The sequence below is a fragment of the Euleptes europaea genome, chromosome 2 (assembly GCF_029931775.1).
Source record: "Euleptes europaea isolate rEulEur1 chromosome 2, rEulEur1.hap1, whole genome shotgun sequence".
NCBI classification, from domain to species: Eukaryota; Metazoa; Chordata; class Lepidosauria; order Squamata; family Sphaerodactylidae; genus Euleptes; species Euleptes europaea.
In genome coordinates, this window is record NC_079313.1 from 35,233,404 (window position 1) to 35,254,247 (window position 20,844).

Below are 20,844 nucleotides of genomic sequence, written 5' to 3' on the forward strand. Positions count from 1 at the left end.
AAGTAGCTGAGTGCACTAATTTATTCTCTCTCCCAATTTATTCTCTGTTCTTGTTTACTGCTCAGTAAGAGAAAATCCACTGGGAGAAAAACCTGCCATCTCCTCATGCACAGCACACATGAACACAAATAGCTGTCTTGTACGGAATCAGTAATAGAAGAAAAAAGAGGGGAATAAAACCCAACCTAGAAAACAGAAGCTGGGTGTAAAGCAATGATAAAGGTTGATAACGGCACACATCGTATATGGGAGACAAATGTAAACCAGTATTACAACTAGAGTCAATCTTACCAGACATTTGAGTAATTGGTAATACAGTGTACAACCTATATACATGCCTGGTTTGATTTAAACTGATTGTATATGTATATATTTTTGTAAATGTGTGCAGCTTTTACAGGGGTTTCAGTTGACCGCTGATGAAGGCCAAATAGGCCAAAATGTGTCTGGCATGTGGTTATAGATATCAACTGCAGGAAATGCCATTGTGCTATTTTAACATTTTAAAATAATTTTAAACTAGACATAGTGCTTCTAATAAATTATATTTTCATGTGTGTATATATATATATATATATATATATATATATATATATATATATATATATATATATATATATATATATATACTGCCTGCCCTCAACAAATGCTATATCTCCCATTCAGCCCCTACACAGCAGCCATCGACTCTATGCCTCCAGAGTGATCTCGTGCAAATCACGCCCCCTCGCCCCCACTATCTCCCCCCAACCCCACCCAATGCTCTGCACTCTGGGAGGGATACCCCCCGCGCCCCACTGCCTCCTTCCCAGGTTGGCTGGGTGAGGCGGGGGCAGCGGGAGCGCACGGGGTGCGCAGCCCGCTCCTGCCCAGCGCAAGGCAGAGCCTGCCTCTCTCCCACCTTGCAGCAGCAGCCTGGGCGGCCGGCCACCGCCTCTCCCCGCCGCCTCTGATCCCTCCCTGCTGGAGAGAGAGAGAGAGGAGGGGAGGCTGGGGGAGGGGGGCCGCCTCCCGCTTGCCTGCTGGCTCCTTCCCGGGCCGGCTGGGCGAGGTAGCGGCGGTGGGGGGAGCGCACGGGGCGTGCAGCCCGCTTCTGCCCGGCGCGAGGCAGAGCCTGCCTCTTCCCCCACCTTGCAGCAGCAGCCTGGGCGGCCAGCCACCGCCTCTCCCTGCCGCCTCTGATCCCTCCCTGCTGGAGAGAGAAAGAGAGAAGAGGGGAAGCCGGGGGAGGGGGGCGCCACCTCCCGCTCGCCTGCTGGCTCCTCCCGCCTGGGGCACGCTGGAGCCCGGCGGGAGCGCGGCACCTCTGCCTGGCTGGGCGCGGCGATGCGGAGGAGCCGCTCAGCCGACGGAGGGGGGGAGGCGGGGAGCCACACTCAAGGGGCCAAAGAGCCGCATGCGGCTCGGGAGCCGCGGTTTGCCGACCACTGCCCTACACACACACGTATGTGAGTATGTAAGGTGCTGTCAAGTCACAGCTGACATGGCCACCCCTTAGGGTTTTTAAGGCAAAAAACAAACAGAAGTGGTTCGCTATTGGCTGCCTCTGCATAGCAACCCTGGCCTTCCTTGGTAGTCTCCCATTGAAGTATAATCAGGGCCAACCCTGTTTAGTTTTTAAGATCTGATGAGATCGGGCTAGCGTTGGCCATTCAGGTCAGAGTCATGGACATTTTACAATACCTTTATTAAATCAGCTTTGAATACTTACAATACATTTATTGTACAGTACCTATGCAAATTGGTGGGGTAGTCCATTGGCCATTTAAACAGGACACCGTCCTAGAGCCTTGCAAAACATGGTGTTCATGGCAACTGTATTCTATTGTTAAGTGATGGGCAAAGTCTGTGGTCAATGATTCCATAGCAGCTCCATTCTCTACGACTGGCGGGGAACCACAGTTTTCATTAGAGTCTGTAAAAGAAGAAACTTGCATAAAAATAGAAATACATAGGAGAAATTAATCTGATTCCCAGGTCGGTAACACCTTAAAGACTAACAATGTTCATTTCAGCATGAACTTTTGTGAGAGTGCGCCCCACTTCCAACGCATAGAAATGTCTATCCATGAGGCTGGGCTGAATACTCAGAAGAAAGGGTGGGGGAGATTATTAAAAAGGGAGGTGGTTGTGAAGCAAGATCCAATCAAAAGAGAAATCAGCTCACACAGAATAAGTGTCAGCCACTTTCAACCACCAACAGCAGATTCAAATCAACATCAAATCTAATGGAGGAAGAAGTGAGATAGGGGAACAAATTATCTAATGTCTTTCCCCATTAGGGGTGATGTTCATGCTACTCTGTTGTGTAGAAATGGTTGAAAGCAGCTCATACCTGTTCTTGGTGAACTGATTTCTCCTTTGAGTCCAGACTCCTGTGTAATTTTCCTACTACAGCATGGTCTAGTGGTTAAGGGCAGTGGTTTGGAGCGGTGGACTCTGATCTGGAGAACCGGGTTTGATTCCCCACTCCTCCTCATGAGTGGCGGACGCTAATCTGATGAACCAGGTTGGTTTCCCCACTCCTCCACATGAAGCCAGCTGGGTGACTTTAGGCTAGTCACGGCTCTCTTAGAGCTCTCTCAGCCCCACCTATCTTACAGGGTGTCTTTTGTGGGGAGGGGAAGGGAAGGTGATTGCAAGCCAGTTTGATTCTCCCTTAAGTGGTAGAGAAAGTCAGCATATAAAAACCAACTCCTCTTCTTCTCGGATACCCATCCAGATATATTATCATGATCCCCAAACTGTGTACCAAGATTAGAGTTGAGACACATTTCACCCCCTATCCCACCCCCACACAATGTCTCTTGCTTCACACTACTTTTGTTCTGGGATCTCCAAAATGGGTTTTGTTCAGGGCAAGGATCAGAGAGCTCTGCCCTCATTCAGGTACCATCAGGAACACAAGCCTCATCAGCTGTGTGCCAGCGTCGGGTTATCACATTGCCTGCATGATCCCAATGGGACGGGACTGCCTTAGGAAGACTACCATATTTTTGTGGATTCTTTAAAAAATAGCAACCAAGATATCCAATGGGGGAAAAAGCACTTGTGAATGAAGTATATGAAACAATCCCTTCCTTCCTTAGCCCTCCTTCCCTCAAATTTTCAGAGGAGGGACTGGCACAGCCTTAACTATAGCTTACCAGTGCATCATGACAGAACTGCAAGTTCATGCAAGAGACAAAAGAATAATTAAAGTTTCCTGTGAACTCAAAGTCCCTACCTAGAGGAGGTTGCTCCTGTAACTCTGTGTGAGCCACTGCTCTGGCTTTGCTGCATATTGATCACCTTCTACTAGAGACAAGTAGAACTGCCATATTTCTGCACTGGGTACTTGAAGAATCCTATCATTTCAAATACAAAGGCACAAACAGAATTACCTGTTTCAGTAGAGGCCAGCCACTGGCTGTGCTCCCTTGGAGCAGGTTTATAGCCTGGGGGTGCTACTGTGTAGCTGCAGGTTCTGGTCTCCTCTTTGACGCTTACCACCTTCATCAGCTTCAGCCCATGTGCCAAATGTACTTGTTCCTCAAAAAATATGATCTTGCCCAGGGATCCATGCTCCAGTCACATTCAGGATAGATTACTGTAATATGCTTTATATGGGGCTGCCTTTGAAAACTGCAGATGCTTCCACAGTGAAAGAAAGTCATTGGATCCACCCCATATTGTTTTAAATACTATATGTTGCCCACTTTGGGAATTTACTTTTCGATGGAAAAGCAGGATAACAGTATATACTAACGAATAGCTTTGTCAATTCATACAAAACTGCCACAAAACAGAATAATGTTTTACCTTTGGAAATGCACTTTGGATATTTCAATTCTCCACGATTACATTGCACCAGCAACTGCTGCTGTCCAACAAAGGGTGGCAGAACATGTCCTGGCTCACACACAAATTCAATAACATCACCGTGTAAGAAAACTAGTTCTTCATCCAACCTCCATTTCATCTTTATGTGGAAATTACCTATGTTTTCTTCATCCACAAAACATGGTTCTAAAGGACAAAGATCAGTAATTAACTGGTAGATGCTAGGCACAAAGACTGGATAATCTGGCACCCAATCATTTTCCACTCCAGAAATTTAGCTGACAAAAAATGGTCCGGAAGGGGGGGGGAGGATCCTGAATTGTAATTTGCTCGCTATGAAACATCCAGTTGTAGTACTTATCAAAAGTGGCATGACTGTAAGGGCGTAGAGCATCCTCTGCAAGGCTATCACCTTGGACAGGTATCAGAAGCAAGTGATTCATAAATTTTAACCTCCTCTTTACTGTGCTCTGCCTTCCCTGCGACTCTAGTGGCTGCAGTGCAGAACTGCACAGCTAAAAAAAAATACATTCCACGTCTGCAGTATGATTCCATGTCTTCAGGGGCTATTTCAGCTGACCTGGGTCTCCCAGAATTTTGTCCCCCCCCCCAGTCCCTCTTCTTGGTGGCCCTGCTTAGATTGTGTCTGCTGTTCCCACCACATTGTTATATCCATTATATCCACCAGGCACTGGTGGTGGAAAGTGCCATCAAGTTGCAGCCAACTTATGGTGACCCTGTAGGGTTTTCAAGGCAAGAGGCATTCATTGCTGGCCATTGCATAGCAACCCTGGACTTCCTGGGTGGTTTCTCATCCAAATACTAACCAGGGCCAACATTGTTTTAACTTCTGAGATCTGACCATCCAGATCTAGGCCATCCAGGTCAGGGCCATTAAGCATTAGAGACCTGTTTTCCAACTCCATATATTTACGATGTGACTAGACAATCACAATACAAGCAGACACCTTGAAGAGCAGTTGAGAATCTAGCCACACACACACACACACACACACACAAAGTCAAGGCAAGGAATAATTATGGATTCCTGGAGTTTTGTTGTGCCGAAGCAAATTCAGGATTTTGCAAAATGGCAGCTCCATTCCCCATAGCACCCTTCCATTTTTTATATAACGTTTTCTCACTCACCTACAAGACTTACCTAAACAAACTGGTGGCTCTGTCCAGTTTCCCTGCATGCAATGGATTGTACCAGATCCCTTCAACAAGTGATACCTGAGACATCGATATTCTACTGAGGAACCAGTTTTGTAGCGGGTCAACAACAAGCCAAGAATGTGACTATTTTTCACTTCGGGAGGAGCTCCACACATCCCCTCAGTTTCCAGATTGGGACTACCATCACCACTTGTTTCTCTGCCCACATCTAAGGAACAGACAAGACATTTGTGGAAAGGAACACACCATAAAGAGGTCTTCGGTGATGGCTTTGTACTTTTGAAAACAAGTGGCTGGTAGGATTACTTAATAGTCTGCCTTTTGGCACATCATCTAGTTATCTAGATGCTTTCATCCACCCTTATGTGACAGGTAGCACAAAAATATATCCCAGCAACAAAATAACTCATGAGAGAGGCCATTCAGAACCAGCCAATACTGGAATAGTGACCACTGGGGAATTAGGGAGGTTTTTGAGTTGGGAGTTAGAGGTTCAACAATGAGAATAATTGTTTCACCTGTAGAGGTACTAGATCTTTGGTTTAAATTCTTCTGTTTGGGTAACTAAAAAAAGCACTGCAGTATTCCAGCAGTGTCTGCTGGGTCTGCAATGAAACTAGATTGCAGCAGAGTACTTCATTTATAGGTTATAAATCTACCTGAGAGCTCCCCCACCCCTTGGACATGTATTGTTTAAAACCTAACATCTGACATCTCCTGCTTGATAGTTAATATTTACCTCAGTTGTGTGTTTCTTTCTGACTAGACTTTGTTCTTACTCACTTTACAAAAATAAGCCACCTTGTTCCTGTCAGTTTACCTTCCTAGCTCTGTGTTATCAATTCAGGGTTTGTAGCCAGGCCCAGATTTCATCACCTCAAACTTTTTTCAGTACCACTGGAAACCTCCCTGCTGTGTGGTAGGCAGGAAAATGCAGGGAGGGGGATCCTTCCTTCAGGCTGTTGTCTAGTTCCCAGGAAATCTGTCACACCATCCTCCAGGAAGCTCTGGTTCTCTGTTCCCCAATGTTATCCTCACAATCATCTGATGTGTAGGTCACGCTCAGAGTAACTGTCCCAATGTCACTTCTGTTGAAAGGAGCTTTGATTCTTGAGAGCGTATATTCCGAAAATCTAGTTGGACTCTAAGGTGCCACATGACTCAAATCTAACTCTTCTACTGCAAACCAAAATGGCTACTCTCTGAAATGATCATCAATGTCACCCACAAAGCTTCTTGACTGGAAAAGCTCCTAGTTCAATGCTATAATAATCACTATACCAAGCTTTCTCTCAGTAGGAGGTTGAGAGGGGTGTTAGCTGGGAAATTAAGAGCACACCAGAATATTGGTATGAATGGAAGTCCCTTTGATGCTAAAATGATATGAGTTTATTTTCTGGAATGGGTCGTCAGATCCTCAGCTGCATGGAAGGGGCAGAGAGTAATTTTTAGAGTGATGAATGACCTGGGGGAAAATGGGCAGACGGTGAAGCATCCTCAAGCTGTGACTTCTGCTGGGATGGCAGTTTAGGTTCTCATCTCAAAGGTATGAAGAGCCAAACAGCCCTGGAACTCTGGTAGGAACTAGAGAGTAAGCCCCCAAGGGGAGGCTCCAAGCCCAAATCCAAGAAAGGGTAGGGGGCAGGCAGGCATTCCTTTGTCAGCCTAGTGTTTGTTGGGTCATGGAATCTCATAAATGAACCTCAGGAAGCTTATTTGGAGGTAAAACAGAGACTGACCGATCCTGGAAACTCAAGGAGGTGTTCAGCATAGTGTAAACTCTAGCTAGCACTGTTTTGTTTTTCAATCCTGCTATATTTTCTTTGGTTGTAAGATGCTTCCTAACTATCTGTGCTTCCTGCTTAATTAACCATTCAGTGGAGTGAGCCTCTTGCAGAAACTAAAGTGCTTGATACTCTTGGGAGAGAGGAAATTTCTCATGTAAATGACTCCACCCCACGGCTAAGTCAAGCAAAGACACTGACAGTCCTGGAAGAATAACTTTGTCTTTGCATGCAGACAGGGAATAAGGAGAGCCAACACCTTCAGTTGAGTAATAAATATTTGCCCTTATGCCATTTTTTCACCCAATGCAAAATTGTCTAGCTTCTTTCTGCCCAAAGAGAGAAAAAATAGATACCAATTATACTCCATTTCCATCTGCTTCTCTGTCTCTACAATTCTCCCGTGCAATAGCTGCCTGCTCATAAACCAAGAATGAATCACAATTTAGGGTTAGAACTGAGAACTAAGGGGTATTTTTTTAGCAGAAATCTAGCTGCAATTCCAAAACCTCAAAGCAGACAGTGTTCCAAAATTTAAATACCTTCTAATTCCCGATGGTCAGTTCTAACAGGCAAGTGACCCATGCATTTGGGAGGCGAAGTCCATTTGCCATTCTCACACCAGACCTCTGTAGTCCCTCTGATCTGAAAATGAGGCTCACATTCCACACGTACCACGTCCCCATGGTGATATGTTCTTAAGCTGGCCAGTAATTTGGCATTAGGGGGTTGAGGGGGAGGAGGGCACTTGATTCGTCTTGCTGAATAAAAGAGGGAAAGACGCCCAAAATTTGGTTGTGCTATGTAAACTTCACTATATAAACCTTAAGAAATGCCAGTTCTACATCAGAGTAAACTTGCCCTCTGGACAACAGTTTCGGGGGCCCTCTCTTAAATGATACTACAACATTATGTGAGGAGGTTACTCAGCAATGGAAATACTTAGCACAGGGAGGTTGAGTCACATCCCCCAACCTCCAACAGATCCCCCTTGCCTCCTCTCTCTTCTCTGACTTAGTGACCGCCCCCACAAGCTGGTCCTCAAATGGTTCACATACATACTTGTGGCATGGAGGCCTCCTCCCCCAACGAAATCCACTCCTTTGCCCTGTCTCTCCCAGCCCAGCCCAACTCAACCCAACCTCTGCCTTCCCCCCATCACTCAACCCTCCAATTTTCCATGCACATGCTCCCTCAAAACAAGCTGACTTTGGGGGGAGGGAGCTCTGTGTTTTAAGCACAAGTGAGAAACATTGCCTGAATAGCAGAAGTGTGGAGTGGCCAGGTTGGGTCAGAAGCGGGGGGGGGGGGAGAGAGAAGGCGAGAGCTTTTGAATCAGCCTGTGCTTGCCTGCTCCTCATTACCACAGACCACCTGGTGCTCATCTTGCTTCCCGTCTCCAGTTTGCTTGGTGTGCAGAGTCAAAATGGGCTGTTTCTCATGATATCAAATGACTTCCTGTCACATGCTTGCAGCTTGATGGGTGCCATGCTGCTTTCTAGGAGTTAAAGCAGAGTCTGGAAAGACCACAGGGCTAGCTGGCCTTCTACATCCTCACTGAGGACCTCAGACGTCTGCGTGATCCCCCATCAAGACCTAATGGGTTCACAGAGAATAATGCAGATGTCTTCCATCTGCTATAGAATTTGGTCTGTAAACCTGGGAATGAAAACTGTCCCACTACCTCATCTTAAAAAACTACATCATAATCAATAATACTCAGCATTTATATAAGTGTTTTTTGAACACATATATTGCTCTTTTGAACACACACAAGCTCATGGAATTTCTGGTTCATAGTTCAGTCTCTCAGCTGCAATGCTACAGTAACTCTTACAGGCTGATGTGCTACATAAGAGTTTTGAATGGACTGTCCAAGCAGCTTGATCAACAGATGATAAAACTTGGTATTATGCCAGTCAAACAAGTTAATAGTCTATGGAGTACTTGTGATCAGGGTGTTGTTATGGATTCCTTTCAGGGAACCCTGGGAACTGTAGCTGTATAGAAAATTGTAGTACCTCTTCATAAAACAATTCTCAGGAATACCTATGGACAGGGAATGACAGTTAAACATGTTTGACTGAGTTGCAGACTTATGAATTTAACTCAGTTTTTCCATCTATTACTCTCAGAATCAGACTTCCTCTCCACTACTATTTCCATAGTATGGAAGCATGGGGAGTATAAAAGATTCACCTTCGCATACTGGAGGCTCTGGGTACCAGCCAAAGTAATAGCACTGAATTAACTCTGAACCTCTTAAAGAATAATCCTCCGAACAGAAAAACTGAACCACATCTCCTTCTTTGTAGCTTCCCTTCCTGGGATGGAGACCTCCATGTTCCATAGGATTCAGTGCTGAACATCCGATTTCTTAAAAAATAATAATAATAATAATACTAGAGTGGAAACAGGCAAATTTTCTATTTTCATGTTTTGAAAATGTGTTAATTGCTTCTTTTCAAGCAAAAAACAGTGCAAGGCAAGACAATTCAACATAAGGGAACTGTAAATCAACATACTAGTACATTTTGGAGTAAAGAGCCATCCTTCAGGCCCACATCGTACTTCCTCCACTGTGTTGCCTCCTGCAGACTGGTATCCATCATCACATTCATACTGGAGTATTTCATTCAACTTGAAAACTTTATGCGTTGTAGAGTAGCGGCCATGGAGCAATTGTGGTGCTAAACAGGTCTCTTAAAAAACAAGGAGTGATTGAAAGTCTTTTGCATGGGAAGACAGAACAACCAGGCAGACACAGGGAATGGTGGAGGGGTAGGAAGACAGTGAGCAGTTGCAGAAATCAGCACACTAGTACACTTTGGAGTAACAAACCATCCTTCAGGGTGACATACTGCTTCCTCTACTATGTGGTCTCCTACTGCCTGGTAGCCATCAACAAAACTAACATGTTAAATACTTCAGTGAACTCCAGAGCCCTGAATGCATTTGTTCATCAACAATATTAGGATGAGCAGTCTAGTCTAGATTGGATTGTCGATTCTGGCTCGGAAAATTCCTGGCAACTTGGGAGCCTGGAGAAGGTGGAGCTTGGGGAAGGATGGGCGCTCAGTAAGAATACTATGTCACTACCTGCCTTCTGGAGCGTTCATGTCCCAAGGACACCAGGTCTCTGTAGTCTGGAGATCACTTGTAATTCTGGGAAAACTTTAAGCCCTGTCCTGAGGTTCTCCAGGGCAAAGGCAACTTCAGAACAGCCAATGAATACATGCACAAATACAGTCTGAGAACAGGGTTTGGGGAGGGGAGGGACCTCAGCAGGGTATAATGCCATACAATTCACCTTCCAAAGCAGCCGTTTTCTCCAGGGGAACTGATCTCTGTTGTCTGGAGATCAATTGTAATAGTGGGAGATATCCAGGCCCCACCTGGAGCTTGGCAACCCTACCACTTACCCGTAACACTGCAATGCTGCAAGGACAGTTTTTTGGGTGGCATGAGGGACTGCAGGGGAAGACAGGGAAGTTGATTTCTGCTCATGGTTGTTTGATCCAATAAATAAAAGAAAACCCAAACCCAGTTGTAAATATAAGCAAGGACAAAAAGAAAATTTAATTTTTTGCAAGGCAATTGGGATTAGCTTGAAACCTTATGAACTTTTAAAGAGAGAAACATTACCTAAAGCAATACCACTTGCTTCTATACATCTTGGCTGAAGTGACCATCCATCTGGAATACATTGTACAGTTCCATTCCTGCTGCCACCAGGAGTCAAATAGCCTGAATTACAACTATATTGTAGACTCTCCCATATTATGTAAGTGGGTTTTGTGTCAAAGAATACACCATGGTCCAAGAGAGGTATGGTACATTTCTCTAAACAAAAATGACGTGTGTGGAATAAAGAGAGAGTAACATGTTATTCTATTTTTAAAAACCTCCAAATGCATACACAATAGATAATTATAGCAGCAGAAGGGACTTGGTAGTCACTTAGCCCACCCCCTCACCCTGCCCAAGGTGGCAGCTCCACACACACATTCGCACATATGCCACTCTTGATAAACCTACAGTATGACAACTGGGTGCGGCAAAGGGAGGATGAATTAACATGTGAGGAAGAAGTAAAACAGTTGATTAAATGTGATGTAGACATAACATGTTACGTAGCATGCTACACTGAAGAAGTGAGCTGTGGCTCATGAAAGCTCATACCCTGCCAGAAATTGTTAGTCTGGACTCTTGCTCATTTCTACTGCTATTGACAGACTAATATGGCTACCCATCGTGATCTACACTGAAACAAAAAGATACCAATTAAACTTGCTATTTCGTTTTGGTTTGAAACCCCCAGCAGTCATTGGCTATGTTGATAGTTACTAGGATTCTTCTTTTCATTACCAGGCTAGTGATTGTTTGCTCCAGGCATGCTCACAAAGCTCTCTGTAAGGCCTTCCCTCCTGATCCATTGGAGGGAAGACTTGAACACGCCAAGGGATATACACGCACACTGAGCTCTCTTCTACTGAGATGTCAACGGGGGAAGTCACATTTTACTGGAACTTCACGTTCAATGTATAGTTCTCAGAGAGCTGTGCATGAAAAGTTGTATGTGCAGGTTGCACATACTCACTGCAAAAATTTATTTACTCAATGGACAGTTAGAAATTGGCTTGGTTTTTTTTTTTTAAAGAAATCTGTGTTTGACTTTAGAGGAATGCATAGTTGAAAAAACTACACATATATTATTCTAAAAATTAGCAGAATAAGCCACATCAAGTAAAAACAGCATACTTAATAACTGTCATATCCAAACTTCTTTGTACATTTAATATGAAATATCTTTTTCTTTTATCACATAATATGTGGTCTGCATTAGTAAAAAGGCTGTCGCTAAAAGAAATGTTAGATTTAACCTAGTTGATTACATTTGCAGAGAAGAAACATTGTTTCCTGTTTACACATGCCACACCTTACAGCAAGTACTGTGTCAAGAGAAGCATTCCTTCCATGTATAAAGAGGGATCTCTCCAAGGTGGTACCTGCTACTTGTGGATATGGTAATCTGCTGCCCAATTAGAAAAGTGGTCTTTTTTATTTGATCAAAATGTTTAATCAATCCAGTCAATTACACATTTCAGCTAGAAGGAACACTTTACTATATATAGCATTATATAGAAACTGACTTACTGTAACATTTGGGGTATGGAACCCAGCCTCTCACTGTGCAGGTTATTTTTGTCTCTTGACTGCCATTTTCAGTTGTAAAGCCAGCCAAACAGTAATATGAAAGGGTTGCTTCATTCTTCATTGGAAAATAGTAGTTTTTAAAGCTATAATAGTACAAAGCAATTCTTCCATTTTCTATGTTGGGTAAGTCACAAAGCCTGTCTGAAAGAAATATGTTAAGGTTCATGTATAATACATGGGCAAATATAATGCACAGCTTCAACTGAATTTTGCATCTGTTCCTTGATTCAGACCAGGATAGTGTGTTACCAAGAACCTCCTCCTTAGATGTGTTCTAACTGCCCCAACTCTATCTTGGCTGAATTCACCTTGGCAGCTACTTTGGGAGCTAGCAATGCCTTGCTTTGGAACAGGTGAGGATGGGGTCCCCTATGCTAATGAGCAGCCAAAACCTTGAGCAGGAGACTGATTCACTGATAGGCATCTGCATGCCTGCCCATCACTGCAAGGGCTTGAAAGGCCTGGCACTCACCTCAGCCTATCAAGGCAATTTTGTCATCAAATGCAAGTCCTCCTCCTGAAGGCAAAATCTAATTAGTTAAGTAGCCAGGTGGGCGTGATGATGTTAAAAGCATGTATACTTTCTTCTCACACAGAATACTTGGGGTTGGAATGAAAGAACAGTGGATGCTTCCCACCTCTCCGTGGGTGGATCCAAACATCCTCCAAGCTTTCCTGCAGCCTTCCTCCAATGGAAGAACCACTTAAGTTGAAGGAAAGCTTCAAACTTGAGACAGGAGGAAAGATGGGAGTATAAATGTAATACGCTTTACTCGGTGGAGAGATAGGATCCACCCGCCTGTGTTCTGTACCACCAAACATCACTTGAGAAACTACATCAATGGGTTGGAGGATCCTCAAGAACAGAACAGGGTGCAGTGTGTGGTGGTGCAGTTTAAGGAAGAAATCCAGAGATTGTTACCCCACCGCAGGTTTTCACTTGTTCTAGGGCTATTTCGGAGCCAGCTTTTTTCTATACAAGATCCTTCCCACAGAAAAACAGTTACACAGAGGTATAAAATCCTTAACTACTCACCCAATTACCACCACTTTCTATGGGTAACCTGTACAACTTCTATGAAACCTTTTATTTTACTTCTGAGGAAGTCAACCCAATATTGAGTAAGGAATTTTGAATCAGAATCTGAGGTTGTTACCGCACTAGGTATTCCCAGTGATGTATCAAGAGTTTGGAAACGTTATTATTAAAAATCGCTTTAAAAGGGTTTTTGGATGCCACGGCTAGAAAATGGTTGGAAGACATCTTCACAGCTAAAGGGGCCAAACAAAGTGCGAACAGTATTTTCTATAACATTTCCAAACTCTTAATACATCGCTGGGAATACCTAGTGCGGTAACAGCCAGATTTGGAAAGAAACAAATGGATTAAGTAGCAGAAAACATTGTTAGAAAGCAGTTCTAGTCAATCTTTATTCTGAGACTAAGTGGCTTGAGGAAGTCAGCCCAATATCCACTAGAGAATTTTTAATTAGAATCAGTTTGGAAGGAAACAAATGGATTACGTAGCCAAAATGTTGTTAGGAAGGAGTTCTAGTCAATCTTTATTCTGTGATGAAGCAGTTCAAGTCAATCTTCTGTGACTAAGTGACCTGATTAGGAATGGCATCTTGCAAAAAAGTTCAATTTTCATGTTAAATTCTTAAATAAAAGCACAGAACTGTTTTTAACATGGTTTTAACATGTACAAGTATTTTTCAGGCATTCGACTTGAACAAATCCTCCTTAACAATACTAATAAAATGGAAGAATAGTGTATCAATATGCACCAGATTCACCTTTCACCTACTTTCATGCCAGAATAAAGATAAGCTCTCTAACAGTATAAAGACACAGTTATGGGGAAACCTTACAAAGTGTCAAAAATTTTTTGTAACTGCTTGCTTTTTTTGAAGATTTAAAGGAAATAAAGGCATCTTACTAGATCTTAGCTAGCAACCCCCTTTTAAATTATCTTTGGCTAAAGGCAAACAGTCCATCTGATAATGCTGCTACCTTCTACTGTGAACACTAAAAACAAGACCACAAATGAAGAGGGATAGCTTTGCACTTAAGAACACAAAGATAAAAGGGAACTTGAAAACTGGGTCCTCCTTCTGACTTTCAGATGAAGGCTGGCAAATGTTTATACAAGCCTTCCAAGATAAATCCACAAAACCTACTAGCCCACCTGAGCAGGCATGCCTATTAAGTCATTTGTGGTTTATTGATTGCCTAGAATAAAAGTTGTTCATATAAGTCACCTACCTTACATGACTGTTGTAAGGATTACAAGAGAATGTACATGATGTACTTGGAATACTGTAAGTGCTATATAAATGATGTGAACTGCCATGCAAATACTTTCAAGGACTTTCTGTTTCTAAGAACAGAATGGATACATGGAAATGAAGTAAAGGTACTTTAGAGACTACACAAGTTTATTCCTTTGCAGACTGTCCTTCAATTTACTCTACATACAGAACAAAAATAAAAGCACTTTACCTTCTGTAAAAAGTTCCCCTGATGCTACCAGTATAAAAGCAAAAATGCAGCTTTTATGAGCCATCATGACCACCGAAAGACAAGTTTGTATTCTTCCAATTGCTGCCGACTTACTCTGGTGGGAATCCTGTTAATTATTTATAGGCCAAACCTCCAGATAAGGTTGTTCAAGTTTACTCCTTTGTATCTACACCTAAGCTCTAACAAGAAAACAAGAATGCTCGTGCTTGCGTTCATGTAGATATGAACGTGGAGGGAAGGAGGAAAATTGTGCTTGTTGGCCCACAGCCTTTACCTTCAGCCATTCACCATAATCTGTCAACAGGACCTACCAATGGAGGTGTGCCCACACACATGCTCACTTCATGCATTAGAGAATCAGTCAGATACTAATTACATTTTCCACAGGTTTAAGTGAATACTTGAACAATGGGGAAAGAACCAGCACAAATTCCTTTTTAACATTTTGAAGAATCTTATGACAGCCTCTCTGGTTTTTCCCCTGTTTTATCCTCATTACATAACTATGGGCTAGACTGAGAGTGACTGGCCCATCTAGTGATTTTTGTGACTAACAAGGTATCAGATAGTCCAAGTTTTTTTCTCTCTTAAGTGATCTGAATTACCTTGATTTAATCAATCCCTTGGTCTGGTTGATAAAATTCCTGGATGATAACACAACTTGTAACAGTTGTCATTTGATTCACAACTCTGGATGTGAGGAAAACTACTGAGATAGAAAGGGCTAAAGTGAGACACATGGGTGGTCACAATACTAGGATTGTGACTATTGAATTCTAGGCATTAAAAATACAGAACTTGGACAGGATAACAGAGACTGAGCTAGGTTCCAGCATTACAAGTTTGGCAATGGAGAAGAAATCTGAAAACATGTTTTTGACAAAATGGCTACCAGCAGAACAACTAGTTGTTTTAGAGAAAGTAATGTAGAAACTGTAGGAGCCCCGTGGTGCAGAGTGGTAAACTGCAGTACTGCAGTCAAAAGCTCTGTTCACAGCCTGAGTTCGATCCCAACAGAAGTTGGTTTCAGGTAGCCGGCTCAAGGTTGACTCAGCCTTCCATCCTTCCGAGGTTGGTCAAATGAGGACCCAGTTTGCTGGGGGTAAAGGGAAGATGACTGGGGAAGGCACTGGCAAACCACCCCGTGGTTTACAAAGTCTGCCTAGTAAAAGTCGGGATGTGACGTCACCCCATGGGTCAGGAATGACCAAGTGCTTGCACAGGGGACCTTTACCTTTACTTAATGTAGAAACTCAGGTACAAGAGCCTATGTGTACAAATAACCACTGTCTGTTGAAAGCAGATGACCTTTTGAAGCACTTGTAAAGAGTTTAGCAACTGTATAAGCATATTTACCATTAGTACAAAGCATTTATTTTCCTAAAAGTTGGCAATTTTAAATTAATGGTATTATTTTCTGTTGGCAACATGAAGACCTACAATATATAATCTAGACATAAGCAGGACATACATCACAGTGTGTGTGTGTGTGTGTGGGTAAAGTGCCGTCAAGTCGCAGCCGACTTATGGCGACCCCTTTTGGGGGTTTTCATGGCAAGAGACTAACAAAGGTGGTTTGCCAGTGCCTTCCCCTGCATAGCAACCCTGGTATTCCTTGGTGGTCTCCCATCCAAATACTAACCAGGGCTGACCCTGCTTAGCTTCTGAGATCTGACGAGATCAGGCTAGCGTGGGCCATCCAGGCTAGGGCATACATCACAGTAGCCAGATCTTTTCTGCTGCAACTGGCTAACCACTCAAAGCTGGTAACAGGCAAGGCTGGCCACAGCTACCACTGCTTATCCAGCAGTAGGCCTGGGTCCAAGAGCACCCCAGACCGTGGACCTGTTCCTTCAAGGGGCATGCAACCCCATCCAAAACAGACAACACCATAAATCCTTTACAAAGGCGACATCTTAAATCCTGGGTCAGACCTTCCACCCACCAGTAGTATTTCCATCTTTTCAGGATTAAGCTTTAGTTTATGAGACTCCAAAACTTCACTTTAAAGCATGTCCCTCTACAGTTTTCACTGGTGTGTCCATTGGTAGAAGACCATTAAATATTCCTTGCCTCTTACTAATTGAAGACTCTCCCAAAACCAAGGAAGGTAAGATACAGCATCCAGGAAGGTAACATGCTGCTCACACACACTTTCTAGAAACTTAAAAACCTGAGGACAAATCTGTTGCCTGATGGTGAAGGACCAGATACAAAGTCAGATATCTAAAAATAGGCTGCAGAAAGATGCCAGCACCATATAAAGATATATTAGAAAAAGTTAAGGGTTCCAGTTCATCTTATATGGCATGGCCCATTTTGGGGTGCCAAAGTAGCATTTGAAACCAGCCAAAGCTTTAGGCAGCAAGCACACACACACACACACACACACACACACACACTAAAGCAGGGGTGTTAAACATAAGGCCCAGGGGCCGGATCTGGCCCGCTGAGAGCTCTTATCCAGCCCGTGAGCCAGCCGAGGCAGCCCCCCCCACACACACACACACTTGATCTGAGCTGCCGAGGCATGGTCCAGCCCAACCGAGTGACATTTATGTCATACTGGCCCTCATAACAATTGAGTTCGACACCCCTGCACTAGAGTTTGAAGAAGTTGTTTTTTTCTGAAACAGGCAGCTCAGTTTGTAAGAATGGCCCATGCGGATATGTTGTCTGCCTTGCTAACCTCAAAAGATACAGGCTCAATATTCCCAAATAAACCACATTAGACAAACCAATTCATCATGCAATGTATTAATGATATTAAGAGCTTAGCATAGTCCTGCATACAGCGGCAATCTAGAAAAGTATACTGTATACAATATTTGTCAATTTTTGTAAGAATTTTTTTTAAAAATTGAGTTCCATACAAAAGATTAAAGTATACAAATCATCAGTATACATACAGACATAGATATATACAGACATTTAAAATTGTCATGATCACCACTGAAGTGATTTTTTTAATTAGATACAGCATTGACCCATTAGTAGTAAGAAATTCCAAGTGTATCCATCACCATTTGAATTGCTTGCAGTGGATCAACTATCTCTTGCATATTATCTTTTCTTAAAACCCAGTCTGGCCTCTGCCTGTGGAATGAAACAAAAATTTTATAAACATAAAGCTGAATTTTTAAGAACAACTTTACCTCACAAGAGTTTAACTGCCTTACCTAGAAATTATTTTTGGTCTGACAGGAGTGACTAGGACAGAGCTATGACCATTTCTGAATGCACGTGTCTTCTGCTTGACAAGCGTTCTTTGGGCATCCATTTGATGTTTACGAGAGGTAAGTTTAAACAGGCTTCGAAGGCAAGCAATCACTCGAGGGCTGCTTCGGATCTCCTAAAGGGCAAGCCACCATTTTATTGTAGAAGGAAAGAAATGTAAAATCCTTTATTAAATTAAATTCAAAAGCAGCATGTTTTTAGGATTTGAATTTCTCTCTCTAGACTACACTAATCACTCTTACAGCATGTATAATGTACAAAATCCACCCAATATTAGCTCAGAGATGTCAGAATATCCAGAAACCAAGCTCCAAATTTCTCTCCCCCCAAACACTATCACAGTTTTTGTAAGCGAGAGACCTGCAACAGAATCAGTGGTCAGCTTCTAAGGGCAGCGTTTAGTACTGAAACCCTTAAATCTCATTATTATAGGGAAAATGTGTTACTGTTTCACAGGACCTTAGATACCTGTTAGCTCCTCTTCAGGTTCTAGCCTAGTTTAATTTTTAAACAAACAATACACAACTATCACCACCCTCATTCTAATCAAATGAATAAAAAGTTATTTGATTTTGAACGTATAACTGAAATCAAGTAACCCTTTAGAAGCTCTTATTATTATTTGGCACAAGGAAAACTGAAGAACTCACAAATCCTAGCAGAATGGAGACAGATTTGCAGCTGCAAAGGAACATGTCTGGTTTGGAAATTAATGAACACTCACTCTACTGATACAGCCTAATAGTTAATGGGAATAGTAACTTGTTTCTTTGCCAGAGAAAAACAAGTGTGCATGGCTCCAACCCTGAAGTTTGACATTTGAGTTACTTGTACATTAAATGCAATCTTTGTATAAATAAGGAATATGGTCTTCTGCAGCTTGATAGCGGCCCTTTATACTGCCTACAAGTTGAAATGCAGTTTGCACAGACTGGTTGTACATTACAAGCCGGATCAGCATACTAAGGGTTGCTGTGTTGGATGTTCCCCCGTGTCTCCCTCACTACCCTGAAAACCATTTAAGAAGCACATCAGCTCTGGGAATATAAGCAGACATGTACTGGACTTACAAATGCCCTTGCTGAATCCTTCAAAAGAAGAGCCAACAGGCAGCAGGTCTTGGTAAAAATGCTTCCGCCTCTTTCTGAAATTTTGTCACCAGCTCTCTCACGGTACATCTGAAGTAGGTCCAACAATGTATCAACTGAATTTTCCACTGCATAAACAGCGTGAGTTGTCCTTTCATACTTGAAAAGAAGAAAGACACTGCTCGTTCACAGTACATCCTTAAAAACCCTATCTTTGAGCTGCATAGGCACGACAACTACAGCCCAAGCTGTCCAACAATTTGAATCATTATTTACAAGCCTTACATTGGACGTGTAGATACAAATCATTTTTTATGGTATGAAGATGGAAGAACAAACGTGTCTAATTACTGTTACGTACAGAAAAGATTTCCACATTGTGTAAAAAGCAAACATATGCCGTATAAGCAAATGATCACTTGGATCAGTCTGCTTGTAATTTTAGGCAGTAGCTTCACTTCTAAATACAGAAGTTCACGTGCTCATTGTGACATTATTGACCAAGGACTAAACCTGTGCGTGTGTATAAAGTGTCGTCAAGCCGCAGCCGACTTATGGTGACCCCTTTTGGGGTTTTCATGGCAAATGACTAACAGAGGTGGTTTGCCAGTGCGTTCCTCTGCATAGCAACCCTGGACTTCCTTTGTGGTCTCCCATCCAAATACTAACCAGGGCTGACCCTGCTTAGCTTCCAATATCTGATATGATCGGGCTATACCATGCTGCCTTCAAGACTAGATCTACAAGTCATTTTAAAAAAAGAACATCAGAGGTTTTTGGATTTCACTCTTATACACAGATACTAAATTATAAATTTAATCCTACACTCACATATGAAGCCAATATTTAAATGAACAGCCAAACCTGTTCGTTTGTGAAGAATGTCTACAAAAGTATGAGTTTAGACTTCTAGGCCTTATTCCACTATCAAACAGAAAACTTTCTTGCTTTTTCCGAAACAAAAGGGTTTGATCCGATGGAGAGTTTCTTCAGACAAATATTTCCTCCTGCAAAGAATTTGGGGGGCATTTTGAGTTGCTGTCAGAAGGGAGGTGAGAAAAGCATATTCTGTGGGAGGAAATTCTTCCATGTGCAGAAATACTTCATTGAATCCAAGCCAATGCCTGAACCATTGAACAGCTCTACTGTATTTATATGAATGTATATAATTGTCTCAAAGCCATAATGAGATAGACTTCATCCAAAAACTGTGGGAAATGTAATGTGTATCACTGTAGTGAAGCACTAATTTGTTTTGAGAAGCAGAAGTTATTTCAATACAAACCGATTATAAAACTAGGGAATTCTCAACAAGTAAACAAGTACCTTTGATAAATTAAGCAGGATTTGAACTGAGTATCTGATAACATCCATACAAGGGACACTGCGATTGCAGCTCCGAATCAAAGTAAAAATAGTGGAGATTGCTTCAGTCTGGGACATACTTTCACAGCAAACAGGAGACAATCTGGTTACAACCTCTGGGGAAAGAAAAGAAGCAACTATGATCAGTATATATTTTCAAGAGACATGTATGCTAGAAAAATAAATTAGTATCAGTATAGTGCTAGATTCTTCTTTGTGATATTTGGGCAAGTAAAAGCATGATAATGTCCTGGGCAATATATTCCACAGTCTTTACTCCCATGCTTTTGATCCTAGCTGCAGCAGTTTCTTGTACAAAAGATAGGAGAAGAAATGCTGCTGGCACTGTAGGCTTTCCAAGCTGAACTGTGAGCTCAGAAATAATGATTTTGGAGGAAGGGAGAATGTTTTTCCAAGCCCAATTTTTGAAGCAACCTGGCAGGCTGGAAGCCACATCTACAAGGGAATGACTAGGCAATAATGTCCTCCACTCCTGAAAACAGGTGGGATACAGCCACTGTGCTTGGCAAAATTGAGATTTTCTCCAGCCTGAGGAACCTTCCGTCCAGAAACACTTCAGTTGGAAGAAGTCTTCAATATTTGCTGAGCAGAGTGACGGGATCCACCTG

At 42.6% G+C, this 20,844-nt stretch overlaps 2 protein-coding genes across 2 annotated transcripts in view; both read right to left on the reverse strand.

Annotated features, from left to right (window-relative positions):
• The window catches only part of LOC130473194 (coagulation factor XIII B chain-like), a 53,767-nt gene extending 39,199 nt beyond the window's left edge, over window positions 1-14,568 (reverse strand). Inside the window, exons 1-9 of the mRNA XM_056844723.1 lie at window positions 14,505-14,568; window positions 11,943-12,143; window positions 10,443-10,628; window positions 9,311-9,487; window positions 8,985-9,161; window positions 7,367-7,546; window positions 4,985-5,209; window positions 3,802-4,008; window positions 1,733-1,915 (exon numbers count right to left, since the gene is read on the reverse strand). Coding sequence (XP_056700701.1) covers window positions 1,733-1,915; window positions 3,802-4,008; window positions 4,985-5,209; window positions 7,367-7,546; window positions 8,985-9,161; window positions 9,311-9,487; window positions 10,443-10,628; window positions 11,943-12,143; window positions 14,505-14,568 — 1,600 coding nt within the window. The remainder of the gene's footprint in view (window positions 1-1,732; window positions 1,916-3,801; window positions 4,009-4,984; window positions 5,210-7,366; window positions 7,547-8,984; window positions 9,162-9,310; window positions 9,488-10,442; window positions 10,629-11,942; window positions 12,144-14,504) is intronic.
• Window positions 14,569-17,493: 2,925 nt separating this feature from the next.
• The window catches only part of ASPM (assembly factor for spindle microtubules), a 28,308-nt gene continuing 24,957 nt past the window's right edge, over window positions 17,494-20,844 (reverse strand). The window contains exons 22-25 of the mRNA XM_056844724.1: window positions 20,177-20,331; window positions 18,833-19,009; window positions 17,705-17,877; window positions 17,494-17,621 (exon numbers count right to left, since the gene is read on the reverse strand). Of these exons, the coding sequence (XP_056700702.1) occupies window positions 17,516-17,621; window positions 17,705-17,877; window positions 18,833-19,009; window positions 20,177-20,331 (611 nt within the window). The 3' untranslated portion in view covers window positions 17,494-17,515. The remainder of the gene's footprint in view (window positions 17,622-17,704; window positions 17,878-18,832; window positions 19,010-20,176; window positions 20,332-20,844) is intronic.